A 19,145-nucleotide genomic window follows, 5' to 3' on the forward strand; every position below is an offset into this window, starting at 1 on the left:
TTAAGTTTAACGTGACTGACGGAAACAGGTCATAAGAAACCAAAGCAGCCTAGAAGAACCACAAGATGAACACTTAAGCACAAAGCTTAAACTAAAGCTCATTTATGTTTATGCATTTGGCAAACAATTTTATCCAAAGCGACTTACAAAGTAGGCATTAAGGCCAGAACCCACCAGTTGCATAAAACTTATTTACACTGACTGCATATAGAGAGGCTCCGACTAGGGAGGGTGAGCAGACCTTTTTTCCTTCACTTCTGTCTCTGTGCTGTACACAAAATCAATTTCCCATGTTTGACTTGGACAGAATATGAAGTTAAGCCCAACTTAACAAGTCTGTGCAGAATCTCCACACAGAACTGATGGAGAATGTTCGTATGCCTAAAGTGAAAACATAAAGAAAAACAGCAATAAACAATGTGGAATGGTTTGAAATGGAAGTGATTCTCAGAGAGATCTGGGAAGTTATAGAAGCTTTTCTTTTTTTCATAAAGAGGTGAGATACGCCGTTCTTAGCTGATCTGTCTGCCTCGTTATTTTGTTTTCTGTGAGGCTTAAAGAGGACCGCTATTTTACTATATCTGTTTTTTTTTCTTACTGAATTTATTTTTCCGAGGAGATTGATAAACTGCGCTTTGTGTCCTTCATTGTTTCTGCGAGGCTCAAAGTGGATCTCTATATCAGTTTTCTGTCCTCCTGAGCTCCTGACATGGGTAAAGTATTCTTTTTAATGTTTCCTTTATTGTTTTTACACAATGTGCAACGGCAAAACTGACTCTTTCCCTGTGCGAATAACAGATTTCCTGTTTTTCAACGAGTGCTAAACGCCATGACTTCGTTTGACGTGATTTTCTGTCGGATTGGACGCGAAATCAGATTGGGTGTGTTCTGTCCTTTAGCATGAAGGGTCTTGCCCAAGGACCCGCACTGGTAGCTCACTTTAACAATCCTAGCTAGAAAAAAAAAACAGGAAAAAAAATCTAAAACGTGGATTAAAATAATATTGATTAAACCCAAACACAGTGACTAATAAAACCATGGAAACAAACTAAACCAGAATCACTTTAATATTCCTCTCATTTAACTGTATTTGATCCAAATTGGACCCATAAACTAAACCTCGGTGGTGTAGAGGGCCTTACTTCCATACACCAGGTGTCACACAGCATCTTCTCATGCTGAGCTGAGGGATGGCTCTGACTCAGAGAGCGAGAAGCCCTGCAGAGAGTGGGACGAACAAACCCAGAACAAAACAAGAAATCTGTTCAGAGTTGATGGAGGTTTATAATCAGAGCAAAGGAGGAGGTGAGAGCTTCTCAGTGGGAGGAAAAAATAAGTGAAACTGTGTCAACTGCAGAGAGAAGGCGAGGTTTGCAGACCTGGAGAGGACGACCACCATGGCGTAGAGGTCGATGGCGCAGTCAGCAACCCGCTTCAACACAAACTGCTCGTCTGAAAAAGAGATTAAAGTTTACTGTAGATGACGAACCACAACCAATCAGATCTACGAGCCAAACCCCAACACTCACCGATGATCTTCTTGCCGTGTTTGACCAACAGCTCCTCGATGACGGCTCCAAACTGCTCGATGGCTTTCACCGTCTGGAAGGCAGGCAAAAAATAAAAAACACGCTTAGAGGACGAGGCCACGTGCCACACAACACTGCATTAGATGGCTGAGGCTCTAAAACAGGATTAGAAATGAAAACAGCCCAACATCTGTTTATTTCGAGGAGACTGGTATCAAGAAACGTGTAATAAGAAAGAATTCAACCTCCTGTTTAGTTGAGGAAACTATTAAGCCAAAGTTTTTTTTTTAAATGACCACTTCCCTTCAAAACAGGAAAGAGATGAAATCATGTATTCAGTTCAGTCAGAAATTGGTTAACTCAACCAACTGAGAACACAGTGATTATTTTTACTGTAACCACTTGAGCTTTTGTGGAACACTGCCGAGGCTACATCCTCATGAATCCACACGGAAAAAACCCTAAGTGTAAAGATGAAACCTGAAGCCCAAGCTACAATAGGTGTAATATATCTGCCATGCCAGTGGGAGGCAGGCTAGCGTTCACACACGGGTAAAGAAGGAAGGGAGATGTATACTGAGTTCGACTTCGATTGGAAGAATCATCATCAAGCAGCCAACAAATGCAGGCTCCTTTTGGTCCGTTTTGAAGGATGGGTCGGAGTATTCTATGTATTATTAGGTATCCTGAGATTTATTGCGAGTCCAAGCAAGCTGGCTGCTGCGTGCTCAGCGGAAAAAGGTAAATGGCGTGGGACAGAGGTGAATATTTTAAGTACAGTTTAATATAATCCAAGTATGTGATTAGTTCCATCTGAAATTAATGACATTAAATGGTTATCGAGTCAGATATGTGGCGGGTAATGTTTGGTTTATTCAAAGCTTTCATTTCTCCCTGTGCAAATTGGTTTTGCAGACATTTAAGGAGAGATTCTAATATCTCTGCAGTGTGGAGACTACAAATATGATATTAATGATGACGGTACTGCTGCTGAACCACCTTAACAATGTTCTTAGCACCCAGAACAGTAGTTTCGGTATCTATTCCTTGCCTGCTTATTGGCCGACTCAAAAGAACGCGAGTGTGGACTTGTGTCCTCATCAAGTATGTTATTGAGAAAAACACAGGAATATATATGGGGGAACGGGAATATATGGAATATATGGGGAAACGGAAGAGAAGCTCGTGACATCACCAGACGCTCGGCTCGTCTGGAGCTGCATTTCACCTCCTGTTATTAATAGTCTCTAGGTAATAATAAATTCTTCCTTTTTCCATTTAGTGGGGGAATAATAATAATGATTAACACAGTCAGTTAAAAAATAAGAATCCCAAACCTACCAGATCGCCGCTTTGTGCCAGGTCAGGATGGATGCTTCCCTGCAGACTCAAACCTGTGCTCAAACCTGCCTTTCTGCAAACAGAAGAAAAGGAATAAATCAACTCTTCCAATGCTAATCCAACATCTGACTCCATTAATCCCTTCAAGTATGAAATATAGACTTATAGCACAGAAGAAGAGATACATCTGGATGCAGGTTCTCTGCTATCAGCAATGAACAAACTATCTTCTGCCAGGCAGCTTTATAAATAAGGAAGTTGTTCTTAAACCCACGCGCTGTGGTGTTAGATGGCAGATAAAACAAACATAAGCTGTAAAAGAAGGGAAATGACAGCAAAAAGATACACTTCTTGCAGCGCTTTGTATGGAACTGGAGCCTCCATATCTCCCACCCATCATCAGCAGTTTGTGTTTGTTCCTGGTAGATGCTTTAGAGAGAAAATGTAGAGCAACCTTTTGGCTCTCTTTGTGATCTCTGCCGTCAGCAGCCCAGCATTTCCGAAGGGGTTCTTCAGCGCCTTCTGTAAGCTCTTCAGGTGGTTTCCTGCGTTCTGCAAAAACGCAAAGACAAGCAACAGACACAGGTAAGTGTTTGTTGGGAAGTTTCATTGCTTTATCGTTGCACTTTTTTTGCATTCATAGGGGAACACGACTGACGGCTGTCCTGTCAACATGACAGTTCCTCCTGAGCAGCAGACCTGCGCAGACTTCAGATTTTAAAACCAAGCTGCAAGGCCCAGAGAAGAAAATGAGGAAGAACGGTTTCCAAATGTAAGCAAAAATGAAATGCAGAGAGTAAAAGAAAAAAAGAAAAAAAAAACCTAACTTCCTCCACTGTGTTTTCGAGCTTTATCAGACACGGTTTCTCACAACCGCAACAAATGCTACTGAATTCATAGCTGAAAGCTCTTACGGTACCTGGAAGCCATTGAGTGCCACAAAGAGCCTCAGGATGTCGTTGGTGCCTTCAAAGATTCGGAAAATGCGTAGATCCCTCATCACCCGCTCCACTCCAGATCCCTGCGGGAGCATAAGCAAACACTTCCTTTATATATAAATACATTTTTGCTTTTCATTATTCCCCCAAACAATAAAACAAAGAGATTCCTATAGAAACTTTCACAGAAATCACATCTCCTTTTGCTTTAGTGACCTTAGAAGTTTATTGTCAATTTGAGTTTCGTGTGAAATGTCGTGTTTGAATCTATTTACGTGGGACACACCCCGACAGCAGCCGTGGCAAAGTGGGACAAAGACTCTTTCCCCTTTAGGTGCTTCTGAACACTCACTGCCAGGACCCAAAGCAGCACAGAAACTAAAACTGACACAAAGGGAGAAGTTTCTCTGCTGAAGTGAAACTTTGAGTCAAAATGCACGAAATCTGCAAAAATCTTTCCAGTGTCACTCATTTGTGTGTGAATAGTCCCAAATGGTCTGTGATTAAACAACCACTTCACAAACTGATTATTAAATCACTGAAACGATTGTTTATCTCAGAGTTTGAGTCAAAAAGGGGAACTTTCATATTAGACAGAATCACTGCACAGAGTGGAGTATCTTAAGTATATATTATATGATATATTCGACCAATAAAAAGCTGCTGCTGCTTCTCTACACTTTTCTAATAAACGTTTTCCTTCCACTCAACTTTCTGATCACATATCCTATAAGATCTGCAATGGCAACAAATATCATTATCAGTCTCATGTAATATTCAGATTTTCTGAGCTTCCAAATGTTTGGTTGTTAATCAGAATATAAAAGTTTAACTTTCTAGTCTATTATGATGCACCTGCAGACAATTTTGGCTAAACATGTTTAACTGTAGCAGTTTTTTTTGTGTGTGTGTGTTTGTTTTGCTTTAAGTGTTGTGGGGAATATTCATGTTTAAGGTCGACCTCTGTATCGGGTAAAACTCTGTAGGTGTTGTTCCATCGCTGGGCTAACCTTCCAGTTTCAGAACAGGCTCCAGCCCAACCGTGCTGCACAGTCTGGTTTATTTTAAGCAACCCGACATAAATGTTTACAGAGTTTCACTTCGCCCACATTTCTTCAGCTAGCATGAGGCCGCAGTCACTTTTGAGCAGGTTTTGTAAGAGTATGAAAAAAAAACAGGAGAAGAAAAAAAAGAAGAAGGAAAAAGAGAGTGGTTTCAGTTTTGCATGTTGCAACACAGACCAACAGCAGCCTATATATATATATATATATATATATATATATATATATATATATATATATATATATATATATATATATATATATATATATGCGCACACACACATACGTTTATATACAGCGAGGAAAATGCGTATATAAACACCTGGCTATTTTGCACATTCTCCCACTTAGAAATCATGTAGAATATAAAATTGTCATTGTAGGTGCATGTCCACTGTGAGAGATGTAATCTAAAAATAATCCAGATATCACAATGTAACATTATTTAACAATTTATTTTTATGACACAGTTGCAAATAAGTATTTGAACACCTGTCTATCAGCTAAAATTCTGACCCTCAAAGACCGGTTAGACTTCAAAATGTCCACCTTCACTCCATTTATTATCCTACATTATTGTTTGAGGTTGTTGCTGCATAAAGACACCTGTCCACTCTATACAATCGGTAAGAATCCAACTACTACCATGGCCGACACCAAAGAGCTGTCCAAAGACACTAGAGACAAAATTGTAGAACTCCACAAGGCTGGAAATGGATAAAAGCAGCTTGGTGAAAAAAGGTCCACTCTTGAAGCAATCATTAGAAAACGGAAGAAGCTAAACATGGACTAGGGCTCCATGCGAGATCTAACCTTGTTGGGTCTCAGTGATCCTAAGAAAGGTGGGAATTTAACCCAGAACTACACGGAGGAGCTGGTCAATGACCTGAAAAGAGCTGGGACCAGTGTTTCCAAGGTTACTGTTGGATATACGCTAAGACGTCATCATTTGAAATCATACAGGGAAGTTTCCCCTGCTTAAAGCAGCACATGTCAAGACCTTTTTAAGTTTGCCAATGACCATTTGGATGATCCAGAGGAGTCATGGGTGAAAGTCATGAAGTAATTCCACTAACCGTGTTTGGAGGAAGAAGAATGATGAGGACCATCCTAAGAACACCATCCCTACTGTGAAGGATGGTTGTTTTCTGCACATGGGACAGAGCAACTGCACTGTATTAAGGAGAGGATGTCTGGGGCCATGTATTGTGAGATTTTGTGTAACAAACTTCTTTCCCCAGTTAGAGCATTGAAGATGGGTCGAGGCTGGGTCTTCCGACATGACAATGACCCGAAGCACACAGCAAGAATAGCTAACTCTGGAGGAAGTAACCTAGCCAGTCTCCAAACCTAAACCCAATAGAGAATCTTTGGAGGGAGCTCAAACTCAATGTTTCTCAGCAACAGCCCAGAAACCTGACTGATCTAGAGAAGATCTGTGTGGAGGAGTGGGCCAAAATCCCTCCTGAAGAGTGTGCAAACCTGGTGAAAAACTACAGGAAACGTTTGACCTCTGGAATTGCAAACAAAGGCTGTACCAAATATTAACATTGATTTTCTCAGATGTTCAAATACTTATTTGCAGCTGTATCATAAAATGACTAGTAAAAAAAAAATCATACATTGTGACTTGTGGGTTTTTGATTATGTCTCTCACTGTGGACATGCAGCTTTCTAAAGGGAGAACTTGCAAAACAGCAGGGTGTTTAAATACTTATTTTCCTCACTATATATATATATATATATATATATATATATATATATATATATATATATATATATATAACCTGCTCAGTATTAGGGCTAAGCTAGAGGAACCTGAAGATAATAAAACCTGGGAACCTTCTTGAAGGCAGGCTGATTTATGAAGCAGGAGAAGTGTTGCTATAACTCCTATCCGTGCTGCCAACTTACACACAAAGTTTATAGATTCCCAACGTTTAAAAGAAGTGGAAGTGAAAACAACCAGCATGCCTGACTGGAAACCATCTGGCACCTGTCTGCTATTATACAAGCTTGCTATTGTCAGCCGGGGAAGTTGAATGTTACTATAATGCTCCTCCCGTCTTCCTAATATTGATTCAGCGAGTATTTTCTGATACTTGGAGATACCCCGATTAACCACAGAGCAGCAGGCAACAGGAGTGACTGCCGATAAACATGGCTTCTTAGAAATGAATAGAGAAAATACTCAGAAGGCTTCCAATAGCAATATACATTTGTCAGGCTATTATAAGGATTGGAATTCAATGCTAATCCAGACATTTTGAATTAAAAAAGGTTCCTGGAAGGGAAGCGAAACATCTTCAAACTTGGAAGTCCAGTGGTTTGTTTATTTTATTTTTTTACTTTTTTAGAATGACTATGACCTGAATGACTGAGAATCTTCACCAGCAATAGCCATCTATAGTAATTGCCTGCAGTACAGCTCTCAGGTGGCAGTAATATCAGACTTCCCCCCCCTAACCTTTAACATCATTTGTCCCCTAGCAATCATGGAGGTGTTAAAAAAATAATGCAGAATTTGATTTGAGTTGCTTTTATTTGTGTTCATTTCAATCCTTGCAGAACGATGGTGGTTGTGATGCCTAAAGGGGGCATTTATTGACAGTTTATCTAGTCTCCTGTTCCACTTAAGTAAACTGACTTCTAATGCCTCCTTTTTCAGATTCACTGGGTCTATGTTTGCTCTTTTGATGATTCTGCACATCTTTAGATATTCAGCTCTGTATCAGGACTGCCCTGAGTGGCTGAAGTATTTCTAATACCTTTTAGTTAAATGGTTCCTGCTGATTTAGGCTTTCAACACCACAGCCACACATTCAGAATGAGGAATCCCCCTCAATCACATCTACACCTCTGTAAAGTTCAACCTGTCCTGGCATTTGTCTGGGGGTGGAGTTATCATTTTATATGGGGTGAGTTACACTTTAAAGTTAATTAAAACTATGGCATTATGATGCTTCACTTTAAACTCAGCCAAACTGCTCAGCTGACTGTATCTGAGTTTAACTTCCACTCATTGGTGAGAAACGACATAGGTATGGCGGGAGTCTCGACCACCTGATCAGCTGGAAAGGTGAACCGAAAACATCAGATCAATTTTCTATTAGGTTATATCTTTTCAATATTTTTGATTGATCTTTGTGGGTTTTTAAACACAGCTACATAATTGGCAATAGAAAAATCCAAAATGTGTTTTGTGTTAAGTAAAAATGTGTCACAATTAGCAGGAGAATTTTTAAATCTCAAAGGTATAGTGGAGGATGTTCTTTTTCTGGGTGGATCATCAAAATAAGTGGTCCTCCTAATTGTCAATCATTCTGGTGATATGTTTACGTAAGGCCGTCCTAAGTGCTTGGCCCCCAATTTCACTTTCCGTGGAAAGGGTTAAAAATTGCATATCTTATTTTGGAAAGTAAGCTGGTATGATTGATGCAAACAGCAACTTTTAAACAGAGCGTGCACGAGGAGAATACACGCTCTCCTACGCGTTTAATAGGCGTTCCCTCTCAGGGGCATGTACAGGTGCTGGTCATAAAATTAGAATATCATGAAAAAGTAGATTGATTTCAGTAATTCCATTTAAAAAGTGAAACTTGTATATTATATTCATACATTACATACAAACTCATATATTTCAGATGTTTATTTTGTTTAATTTTGATGATTACAAATGACAACAAATGAAAATCTCAAATTCATCATATCAGAAAATTAGAATATTACTGAAGACCAATAAAAACAAAGGATTTATAGAAATGTTGGCCAACTGAAAAGTATGAACATGAAAAGTATGAGCATGTACAGCACTCAGTATTTAGTTGGGCCTCCTTTGGCCTGTATTACTGCAGCAATGCGGCGTGGCATGGAGTCGATCAGTCTGTGGCACTGCTCAGGTGTTATGATAGCCCAGGTTGCTCTAATAGTGGCTTTTAGCTCTTCTGAATTGTTGGGTCTGGTGTATTGCATCTTCTTCTTCACAATACCCCATAGATTTTCTATGGGGTTGAGGTCAGGAGAGTTTGCTGGCCAATTAAGAACAGGGATACCATGGTCCTTCAACCAGGTACTGGTAGCTTTGGCACTGTGTGCAGGTGCCAAGTCCTGTTGGAAAATGAAATCTGCATCTCCAAAAAGTTGGTCAGCTGCAGGAAGCATGAAGTGCTCTAAAACTTCCTGGTATGTGGCTGCGTTGACCCTGGACCTCAGAAAACACAATGGACCAACACCAGCAGATGACATGGCACCCCAAACCATCACTGACTGTGGAAACTTTACACTGGACTTCAAGCAACGTGGATGAAGTGCCTCTCTTCTTTTCCTCCAGACTCTGGGACCTTGATTTCCAAAGGAAATGCAAAATTTACTTTCATCAGAGAACATGACTTTGGACCACTCACCAGCAGTCCAGTCCTGTTTCTCTTTAGCCCAGGCAAGACGCTTCTGACGCTGTCTGTGGTTCAAGAGTGGCTTGACACAAGGAATGCGACAGCAGAAACCCATGTCTTTCATACGTCTGTGTGTGGTGGTTCTTGAAGCACTCACTCCAGCTGCAGTCCACTCTTTGTGAATCTCCCCCACATTTTTGAAGGGGTTTTGTTTCACAATCCTCTCCAGGGTGCGGTTATCTCTCTTGCTTGTACACTTTTTTCGACCACATCTTTTCCTTCCCTTCGCCTCTCTATTAATGTGCTTGGACACTGAGCTCTGTGAACAGCCAGCCTCTTTAGCGATGACCTTTTGTGTCTTGCCCTCCTTGTGCAAGGTGTCGATGGTCGTCTTTTGGACAACTGTCAAGTCAGCAGTCTTCCCCATGATTGTGTAGCCTATAGAACTAGACTGAAAGACCATTTAAAGGCTTTTGCAGGTGGTTTGAGTTAATTAGCTGATTAGAGTGTGGCACCAGGGGCCATCAATTTTGAACCTTTTCACAATATTCTAATTTTCTGATATGATGAATTTGAGATTTTCATTTGTTGTCATTTGTAATCATCAAAATTAAACAAAATAAACATCTGAAATATATGAGTTTGTATGTAATGTATGAATATAATATACAAGTTTCACTTTTTAAATGGAATTACTGAAATCAATCTACTTTTTCATGATATTCTAATTTTATGACCAGCACCTGTACAGGGTTGTGTATGTGCATTTTCTTTTTAATAGTGGAAATGGCAGTTGTAGTTGTTTTTGCGAAAATCCTCCACTATATCTTTAAGTAGTGTTTGCAAACTCTACAAACTGCCTTGGTCCAGCAAAACAACATTTATTTTATATTCAGAAACCAATGGCTTGCTTTTTTTGATTAGAAATCTATATTCTATAGTGCATATAATATAAATATTTTAGTTCAATACATCCTGTTCATTTGAACCCAGAACACAAAATGCTGTCTACATATTTCATCAATATGCCTAGAAAAACATATATAAACACCATAGCTATCATTTTCCATTTCTTTTACAGGTTAAATCAATGCTCAGTTTAGTAAAGCTTCCAAGCTGAGGGTCTACAGCACAGAGCCTCTTAAACCTCCTGCAGTTTCATCAATGACATTTCTGCTGTTAATATTATGATAATAATATATAATAAATAATATGATAAAGAAGTTTTCGCGTCTGGTTTAGGTTTTGGTTTAGACCAGGCTGTGGAGAGAGCACTCACCTTCATAAAACCCATTCCTCCCATGACCTGAATACTCTCGTCAGTCACGGTCCATGCTGCTTCCTGTTGAGGTAAAAAAAACAAAAAACAAAACACCACTATTAGAGAAACAAAAATACACCAATAAAACCACTATATATTAAAATCAGCCCCCCCACCCACCCCAACATGCTTACTTCTTCTTGGACCGTTGGCAGAAAGCGGAACGCGCATATTGCACAAGACATGCTAAGCATTCACGGTTTCACAACTTTAAAACTGCATGGAGAATGCTGAGTTATTTGTGACACTTAGTGGGTAAAAGTTGATAAAAATATCAGTGTCCACTACTTCGACCCGGTCGGTTCAGATGTGTTAGTTGTCAGTTCTTACAGAAGCGAAGATCTTGCTGATGGCGGCTTCTATCTGGAAGTCTGTGGCTCCGCTGTCCATGTTCCCGCTGATCATGTAGGCCATCGACTGCAAACACAATGCCGTCTGTGAGCTGCTTGATTCTAATGCACATTCTGGCAAACTTGTTTGCAATAGTTAACCAGCAGTCTATCAGTTTTGATCTAAACAGTGTGAGAAGGCTGAATTCAACTACAAGTATAAGAGAAATGTGATTAGGCTGCAGGAGAGGGTGATAAACATCCGCTTTCAGATGGGCTGACCTCCGTCACATAGTGCAGCATGGCCATGCGGGCCATCTTCTCCTGAATGGCTCCGTAGGTGTGGATCTTGTTCCCGAACTGGGTTCTGTTGGCTGCATGATCGATCTGATGAAGAGAAGAATGAGCAGAAAATAACGTCACAACAGACCAAAAATAGCAGCTCCTTAAACCATGACTAGGGACTAGATTTATGGGGTTTTGTTTCAATATTTAGCAAAAAATCATCAATAACAAAAAAAAGTGAAGTTTTAACAGCTCCTGGTCAAGAACCAGCAAATGTGTTTAGGTGAAAAAAAAATAAATAAATATCATGGATTAAAATTTCTAAACTTCAAAATAAGAGCCTCAAACTGTGTTCTGATTTGAAACATCGATCAGGAAGTAGTGTTTGTAAAAACAAAGCAGGATCAACGCTGAATAAGTTGTGTTTTCTGGTTGCAGATGCTCATCCTGGGTCGTTTGTTCTTTTAATCAAAAAAAAAAAAAGCTGAAACCTGTTAAATCTTCTAGAAACTGTGCAGAGTTTATCATGAGTGATGCACAGCAGACAGAAACCAGGCACGTCTATGTGTTTGTTTCACCTGAAGCAGCAGCTGCACCCCTTCCAAACTTAACCAATAATTATAAATGTTACTAAATCTCTGCTCAGAAATCCATTGTGGGAGTGTTTTTACCAATGAATGGTCTCTCAGTCAGAGTTCATACGCCATAGAACGCCTAATGCGCAGCTATTAGAGCGCCATCATTGCTTAAACAAGCAGCCATTATAATCAATGAGAGCATTTATAATGCATCCGCACTTTAAACTGAACCTGATTTTTTTTCTGTATTTACACCAAATAACTAAAATAGCCACTAAAAGAGAGGCGTATATTTTTTATGTCTGCTGTTGAAGTGATTAATTTACGTTATGCATAATAGACACATTGAATGCAATAATATAAGCAAAACATACGTTACTTATTTATAGTGGAGTCATTTTGCTGTGAAAACAAATTCCTATAGTAAATCTAGATGCAAAAATCAAAGAGGGAAGGAGGGGCGACAGTGGCGTCGGATGTAGGAGTTTGCCCTGAAATCGAAGGGTTGACGGTTCAAGCCCCGGTTCCGACTTTCAGCGTCGTTGTGTCCTTGGGCAAGACACTTCACCTGCGTTGTCTACTGATGGTGGTCAGAGGGCCCATTGCCACCAGTGTACGGCAGCCTCACTTCTGTCAGGGCAGCTGTGGCAACAATGTAGTTTGCCACACATCAGTGTGTGAGTGTGTGTGTGAATGTAGTGTAAAACGCTTTGGTCAAGTCTCCTAAAAAGCGCTATATTAGTACAGGCCATTTATCATTTACTAAGGAGATTTAGACTGTTGCTTTACAGCACTCTTCCAGTTGCTTTGGTCTTAATCGGCATAAGACGTGCATGCGGATCTTAAGGGGAGAATACAGCAGACAAGTTGAAGTGCGTAAGTGCAGCAAAGCAGCATGCGCTATGCATATGTTGATCGATTGTTTGACTTTGCTGATCTCACAGTGGAGAAATGGACTCCTTACATCAGCTCAAATAGTCAAATCAAACCACTGTTTCACCGAAGCACGCCCCCAACCTCCTTTCCCACGGGAAAATGATTTACGCTATCCGTACATACGATTCATCAAATTTAGGCTGAGGTACTAATTTCAGATCAGAGAAAAATCTAGTAATCAGTGTCTTTAAAAACAAAGCCTGATAGTAATTTCATAGCTCACTCATATATAAGTAATTAAATTAGTCACTCATGTAGATAAGGTTCTCTGCTCAGTACCCATCGCTAACTGAACGAACCCTGTAGTGCCAACTATGAATTTCCTGTCTTAACAGAACCAAGGCCGTGACATTTCCCTCTTTATAAATACGCAGCGAAGCAGCGCCGCTTCTGCTCTCTGCAAACACAGGTCTGTTTACGTCTTTAGATGTTGGTTCTAAATAAAAAAAACTGATCTTTTTTTATGCTTTTACATTGTTTAAAACTGAAATACTTGAGGAATTCTATTCAGAGGGCGAACACAAAATGAAATGAAATGAAAACTTTACGTTTAGCTCGCAATAATGTTCTGTTTCTACCTATTTAACCTACCTACGCTATGACAAAAAAGTGAGCCTCCTTATAATCTGTAAATAGAGATAAGTTTGTTTGTTTTTTATAATATACAGGGAGTACAGTTTTGCTAAAGCACATGGTCACATAAATGAGCAGCCAGTTGAGATTTTATGTAAATCTGTGGGTCGACTGATGTGTCACAGGAAACAGGTCCCTCCCCCCTGACTCATGCAGTAGCTGATAAAAGGATTTACCTTTATCTGAGCTTTTTGATGTATTTATATTTTTTTAAAGCAGAATAAATTGAACTTAAGCACAGATGAGGTTCTGTTAGAGATCTAGTTGCTCATAGGAGGCTTCACCCTGCACCGCCAGCCAATATGAATCTGCAGCGTCTGACTGCTGCTGCTTCAGCAGAAAGCAGAGGCTGTGGTGAAGCACGAGACGGGGAATTTCCCACCAACCCACAACGAAGGTAAAGCAAGACTGAAATGAATGATGGGTGTTGGAGGCAGCGCAGGCACGGTTCAAAACGACGGATGAGAAATCCGACAGCATATATGAGAAGTAAGCTATATGTGAAAGCTCTACAGCTCTGCTGCTGCACCTTCCAAACCACCCCCACTTTCCCTCTCTGCCCTGAATCCAATGTGCCAAAAACGTTTACGTACGGCTTTGGTCATGACGCCTCTCATGGTGCCCGAGAGGGCCGCAGCCATGCCGAAGCGGCCGTTGTTCAGGATGTTCATGGCCACCTTGAAGCCTCCGCCAACCTCGCCCAGAACGCAGTCGACCGGCACGCGCACGTCCTCAAAGTACACCTCAGCCGTGTTGGATGCCTTGATGCCCATTTTCTTCTCCGGTGGGCCACTGGGAGGAAAAAGAAAGAGGAAAAGTCAGTTTTCCTACTATACCTTTAAAATTCCTCTTTCATGTTCTATAACATCATAGAAAAGATTATATTTAATCACTCTTTTTCCACTGATCGTGAAACCAAAAAGTGCCAATTAACACTTTGTTATCATTCAAACACAACCATATTATTTTCAGTCTAAATAACCTGAAATCATTGGTCTGGATTCAATAAAGACACTTTAACTCTTTTGTTTTCAACAGTAACGATTCCCAACAAACCATTTTAAAGCACTTTAATTAACAATGGATCCCAAATATCAATAAAATCAAAACACTAAGATACTTTCTAAATACATGCTGGTTTTAATACGACACATTTAGGGTCAGTTTATGGAAATCCAGCATATCTGGGCTCAGTGGGAGCAACATCTGCTGCTACCAACCACTTAATGAGATCCCAAAGAGACAGATACTTAAAGCCAATTTGGAAAAATGATGAAGCCTAATTTCAGCCTATTTAAAACTGTGAAGGAACCCAGTCTGAAAGTTTAGAAGACTCACTGTGAGACGCCTCCAAAGCTCCTCTCCACGATGAAAGCTGTGATCTTATCCTTCATTTCTCCCGTTTTAGGGTCTTTCATTGGAGTCTTTGCAAATACTGTGAAGATCTCAGCCAATCCCCCATTGCTGAGGAGAAAACAAACAATCATTGAGACACTGTTGAATCCTTGCTGTGTGACTCTATAAGTTGAGTGGTGCTGCCCTCTTGTGGTGAAATCGTGTCCAGCACCATGCAGGTGATTCCTCACCTGATCCAGATCTTGCTGCCGTTCATAGTGTAGAATTTCCCGCAGGGCGAGAGAACAGCGGTGGTTTTGATGGAGGCGGCGTCAGAGCCGCTGGCTGGCTCCGTCAGGCAGAAGGCGGCGATGGTTTCACCTAGAAGGGGACACAGTCAGTAAAGTTTAACTAAAATAATATTCTCAGTGCCTACAGAGGTTTCTGTTCAGATCTAGAGATTATAGATCATGATCTAGATCACCTGTGGCGAGTTTGGGTAGGTACTTCTCCTTCTGGGCTTTGTTTCCAAACAGCAGAATTCCCTTAAAGCCGATGGATTGGTGAGCTCCCAGGGTGATGCCAACTCCCAAATCGTGACTGCCGACGATCTCAACCAGACGGGCGTACTGGAGGGAAGATATAAACGTCACTTTAGATTTCTTTTTCTCAAAGCTTTCATTCATCCTACCATTTTCTCTCTAAAACCATCAAATATTTGATCTATACGTCAGACCGGAACACCACTAAACCAGACAAACTTCCCTTTTTATTATAACCATGTTTTCTGCTTAACCAAAGACTTCTAAACACCTGTGACGTAACAACCGTATTGGCCCGGATATTAGAGGAGTTTCTTTTTTTTTTTTCAAACCCAGAAAAATCCGGGGTCGTCTTATAATCGGTGTCGAACCGATTATACAGGCTGACAGTTGTCTGAGGTCGCTGCACAATCGCAACAGCAGAGGAAGCCATTTTTTTTAATATATATGTATATATAGCCAGTGACCTAGTGGTGGCCGGGGTCGTCTTTCTATCACAACAGAGAAGTGACAAGGATGCTACAAAGGGATGCTCGCTGCCCAGAACTATATCAAGTATATCAAAAGTCAGAGAAGTTTGCAGACGTTTGAGGCGAAGTCATGACGGAAAATTTGAAATAATGGTGGTCAACGCAGTGGATGCATCAAAAGACTGTCAGGCAGCAAAGAAATTCGGAGCTTCAGAGTGCAATGTCAGAAGATGGCACGTTCAAAAAGACCGGGAAAATGCAAACGGCAAAAGAAAAGCTTATAAAAAAATGCAGAGTTGCAGGGTGAGAGTAGGAGTGACAGCAAGCGAAGCGAGGCAAAGGGAGTCTGTGAGTAAAAGACTCATGCAGGTTTTTGAGACGTTCTGTGTCAAATTTCAAATGGTTCCATGGCAAATTTCAGATTGCATTCCAGTTGAAGTGTTGCAAGATTTCAATTAAATGTGTCAAAAATGTGTTGTTTTTTTTATTTCACAAACTTTCAATGCAAAATTAATATCAATGAAATTGTTAGCACTTCAATATAATATCTTTAAACCAAATAAATTTGGTTTATAAGCCTTTTTGGTCTTTTTTCTAAAAACTGGTCCTGGTCTTATAATCAGGGTTGCTCTGTATTCGGGTCGGTAGGGTAATAGCCAATCATCCTACCTGGGTGTTAGAGAGGCCGAGGCCGCCCAGGTCAGCAGGAACCTGCAGACCGAAAGCCCCCATCTCCTTCAGACCCTCCATGGTGTGATCCTCCACCTTCTCAAGTTCGTCGTTCTTGGCCGGATCGTTCACCTCCTAAAATAGAGGCTTCATGAAGGGACTGCATACAAATTTGGAGGACGCAGAGAACCTGACGCCAAAGAATCTACACATTAAGGCTTTAAATCACCTCAAAAAACTTGCTGACTGGGCCCACAAGCTCCTGGAGGAACTGCTCTTGCTCCTCGTTCAGCGCTACAACACAGAGATAGCTCTGCTTAATTCATTTCTACGCCAAACTAACAGAGAATCCTGCCTATTGTGATGATGGGGTTACCTTTAGGGAAAGGAAACACTTGAGATGTTGCGATCTGTCCTTTGAACATGTTGACAGCAAATGATTTAGATTCCTGAGAGGAAAAATAAGAAAAAGAGATTAAAACCTTCAATGACAGGTTAAATCCTGGTTTGGTGATTACAAGCTTCATACAACAGCTGCTTTGGAGAATTTAATGTCCTTTAAGTTTACAACATTTCTGGCTACAGATGTGCTTTTCCCTGTGATGGATCCCTCAATTTAACAGGAATCAGGAAAAAAGAAACCTACAGCAGCGACGCTCTTCTTTTCCGCTTTAGCCGCAGCATCGCTGCCCACCGCCGCAGGCTTCTCCAACACGGCCTACGCAGAAACAGAGCAGAGAAGTTTACATCAACAGAAATTAAACAACCAATTAAGAGCCTTGAAGAGGAGCTAATACAGCATCTATTACTAGGCCGAATCTTGATATGCCATGATGGAAAAAAATATATAATAAAATAGGAGCAGGCAGCCAACTGTAGCAAAGGTGAGGAGAGAGAGAGAGGAGGTTAGTTCTGTAGGGTGATGATCGGTGTGTTCACCTCTCTTGAAATTTCACTATTTATTTTCTTCTTCACCAAATCTCATTAGACAAGGACAAAAGTATATTGGAATAAATTTGATTATGGCAATCTGAAGATAAGCGAAGAGAGCTAAAACTGTCATTGAGATTCGGTTAGATAAACCTGACATTTTAATGTTGGCAAAGCAACTGTGTTGCTGACAGGGTCATCATAGTGGGAGATTTTAACATCCATGCTGACATTGAAGGCGATAGCTTAAGAGCAGCCTTTAATGCTATCTTAGACACTATTGGCTTTGTTCAAAATGTGAATAGTCCCACGCATTCTCATCTTCATACTTTGGATCTTGTGCTGACATACGGCATAGAATGTGAAGAAATAACAGTATTTCCTCACAACCCTGTCCTCTCTGACCACTTTCTAATAACCTTCAGGATTACTTTAACAGAGTTCTCCTCCCCCAAAAGAAGGTTCAATTTTAGTAGATCTTTATCAGATAGTGCAGTTATAAATTTTAAAGAATCTGCTTCACTTTCTCTCTCCTCTGTGTCACTGAGCAGTGCTGCAGAGTGCAAAAGTTTAGCTTATTCCCCTTCACAGGTTGATGATTTTGTTGATGGGGTTGCTAGTTCTCTGCGTATTGCCTTAGACAACGCAGCTCCTTTGAAAATGAAAACCGTTAAAAATAGAAAGCTTGCTCCTTGGTTTAATGCAGAGCTGCGTACTTTGAAGCAAAATGCTAGGAAACTGGAGAGAAAATATCGCTCCACAGGCCTGCGAGAGTCCTTCCTAGTCTGGAAAAATGGTTTACTGCTGTATAAGAGGACCCTTTGTAAAGCAAGAGCAGCATACTTCTCCTCATTAATAGAGGAGAATAAGAATAATCCTAGATTTCTTTTTAATACAGTTGCCAAACTCACCCAGAGCCATAGCTCTGTTGAACCGTCCATTCCACCTGCTCTTAGCAGCAATGACTTTATGGGATTCTTTATAAATAAGATTGATCTTATTAAAAATAAGATCATAAGCACTCCTCTATCCGCGATTGTACCTGAGGTAGTCATGGAATCTGAACTGGGTTTAGACTGCTTTGATCCAGTTGAACTCTCTGAATTAGCAAAATTATTGTCTTCATCTAAGCCTTCAACTTGTATGTTAGATCCAGTTCCAACCAGGTTATTTAAGGAGGTATTCCCTTTGATCTCCTCCTCCATTTTAGATGTGATTAATCTATCTCTGTTACAGGGATATGTACCTAAAGCTTTTAAGGTTGCTGTAATTAAACCTCTGCTTAAGAAACCGTCTCTTGACCCAGATGACTTGGTCAATTATAGACCTATATCCAATCTTCCTTTCTTATCCAAAATTCTTGAGAAAGTAGTTGCCAAACAAGTTTGCGATCACTTCCACCATAATGAACTTTTTGAAGAGTTTCAGTCTGGCTTTAGAGCTCATCATAGCACTGAAACAGCTCTGGTGAAAGTCACTAATGATATTCTCATGGCCTCAGATAATGGACTTGTATCTGTGCTCGTCCTGTTGGATCTTAGTGCTGCATTTGATACAGTTGACCATAATATTCTTTTAGAAAGACTTGAATATTTTGTTGGAATTAAAGGAACAGCACTAGACTGGTTTAAATCTTATCTATCTGATCGAATTCAGTTTGTTCATGTTAATGATAGATCTTCAACACGCTCAAAGGTTACCTGTGGAGTACCACAGGGATCAGTGCTAGGACCAATTCTCTTTACTTTATACATGCTCCCAATTGGTAGAATTATTAGACAGCATGGGATTAATTTCCACTGTTATGCTGATGATACCCAGCTATATCTGTCTATAAATCCAGATGAAGCTAACCCA

General features: G+C 40.4%; 1 protein-coding gene across 3 annotated transcripts in view; it reads right to left on the reverse strand.

Moving 5' to 3' along the window:
• The window catches only part of acadvl (acyl-CoA dehydrogenase very long chain), a 30,911-nt gene that overhangs the window by 3,086 nt on the left and 8,680 nt on the right, over positions 1 to 19,145 (reverse strand). For all 3 annotated transcript variants that reach the window (XM_038294867.1, XM_038294868.1, XM_038294866.1), the window contains 17 exons: positions 17,005 to 17,076; positions 16,735 to 16,807; positions 16,588 to 16,652; positions 16,359 to 16,493; positions 15,162 to 15,306; positions 14,929 to 15,058; positions 14,681 to 14,806; positions 13,936 to 14,134; positions 11,193 to 11,297; positions 10,912 to 10,998; positions 10,540 to 10,602; positions 3,790 to 3,891; positions 3,325 to 3,422; positions 2,871 to 2,943; positions 1,530 to 1,602; positions 1,380 to 1,452; positions 1,143 to 1,218 (listed from right to left, as the gene is read on the reverse strand). In XM_038294867.1, the coding sequence (XP_038150795.1) occupies positions 1,143 to 1,218; positions 1,380 to 1,452; positions 1,530 to 1,602; positions 2,871 to 2,943; positions 3,325 to 3,422; positions 3,790 to 3,891; positions 10,540 to 10,602; positions 10,912 to 10,998; positions 11,193 to 11,297; positions 13,936 to 14,134; positions 14,681 to 14,806; positions 14,929 to 15,058; positions 15,162 to 15,306; positions 16,359 to 16,493; positions 16,588 to 16,652; positions 16,735 to 16,807; positions 17,005 to 17,076 (1,695 nt within the window). The remainder of the gene's footprint in view (positions 1 to 1,142; positions 1,219 to 1,379; positions 1,453 to 1,529; positions 1,603 to 2,870; positions 2,944 to 3,324; positions 3,423 to 3,789; positions 3,892 to 10,539; positions 10,603 to 10,911; positions 10,999 to 11,192; positions 11,298 to 13,935; positions 14,135 to 14,680; positions 14,807 to 14,928; positions 15,059 to 15,161; positions 15,307 to 16,358; positions 16,494 to 16,587; positions 16,653 to 16,734; positions 16,808 to 17,004; positions 17,077 to 19,145) is intronic.

The sequence above is a fragment of the Cyprinodon tularosa genome, unplaced genomic scaffold (assembly GCF_016077235.1).
Source record: "Cyprinodon tularosa strain WSP-4 unplaced genomic scaffold, ASM1607723v1 ctg347, whole genome shotgun sequence".
Taxonomy (NCBI): domain Eukaryota; kingdom Metazoa; phylum Chordata; class Actinopteri; order Cyprinodontiformes; family Cyprinodontidae; genus Cyprinodon; species Cyprinodon tularosa.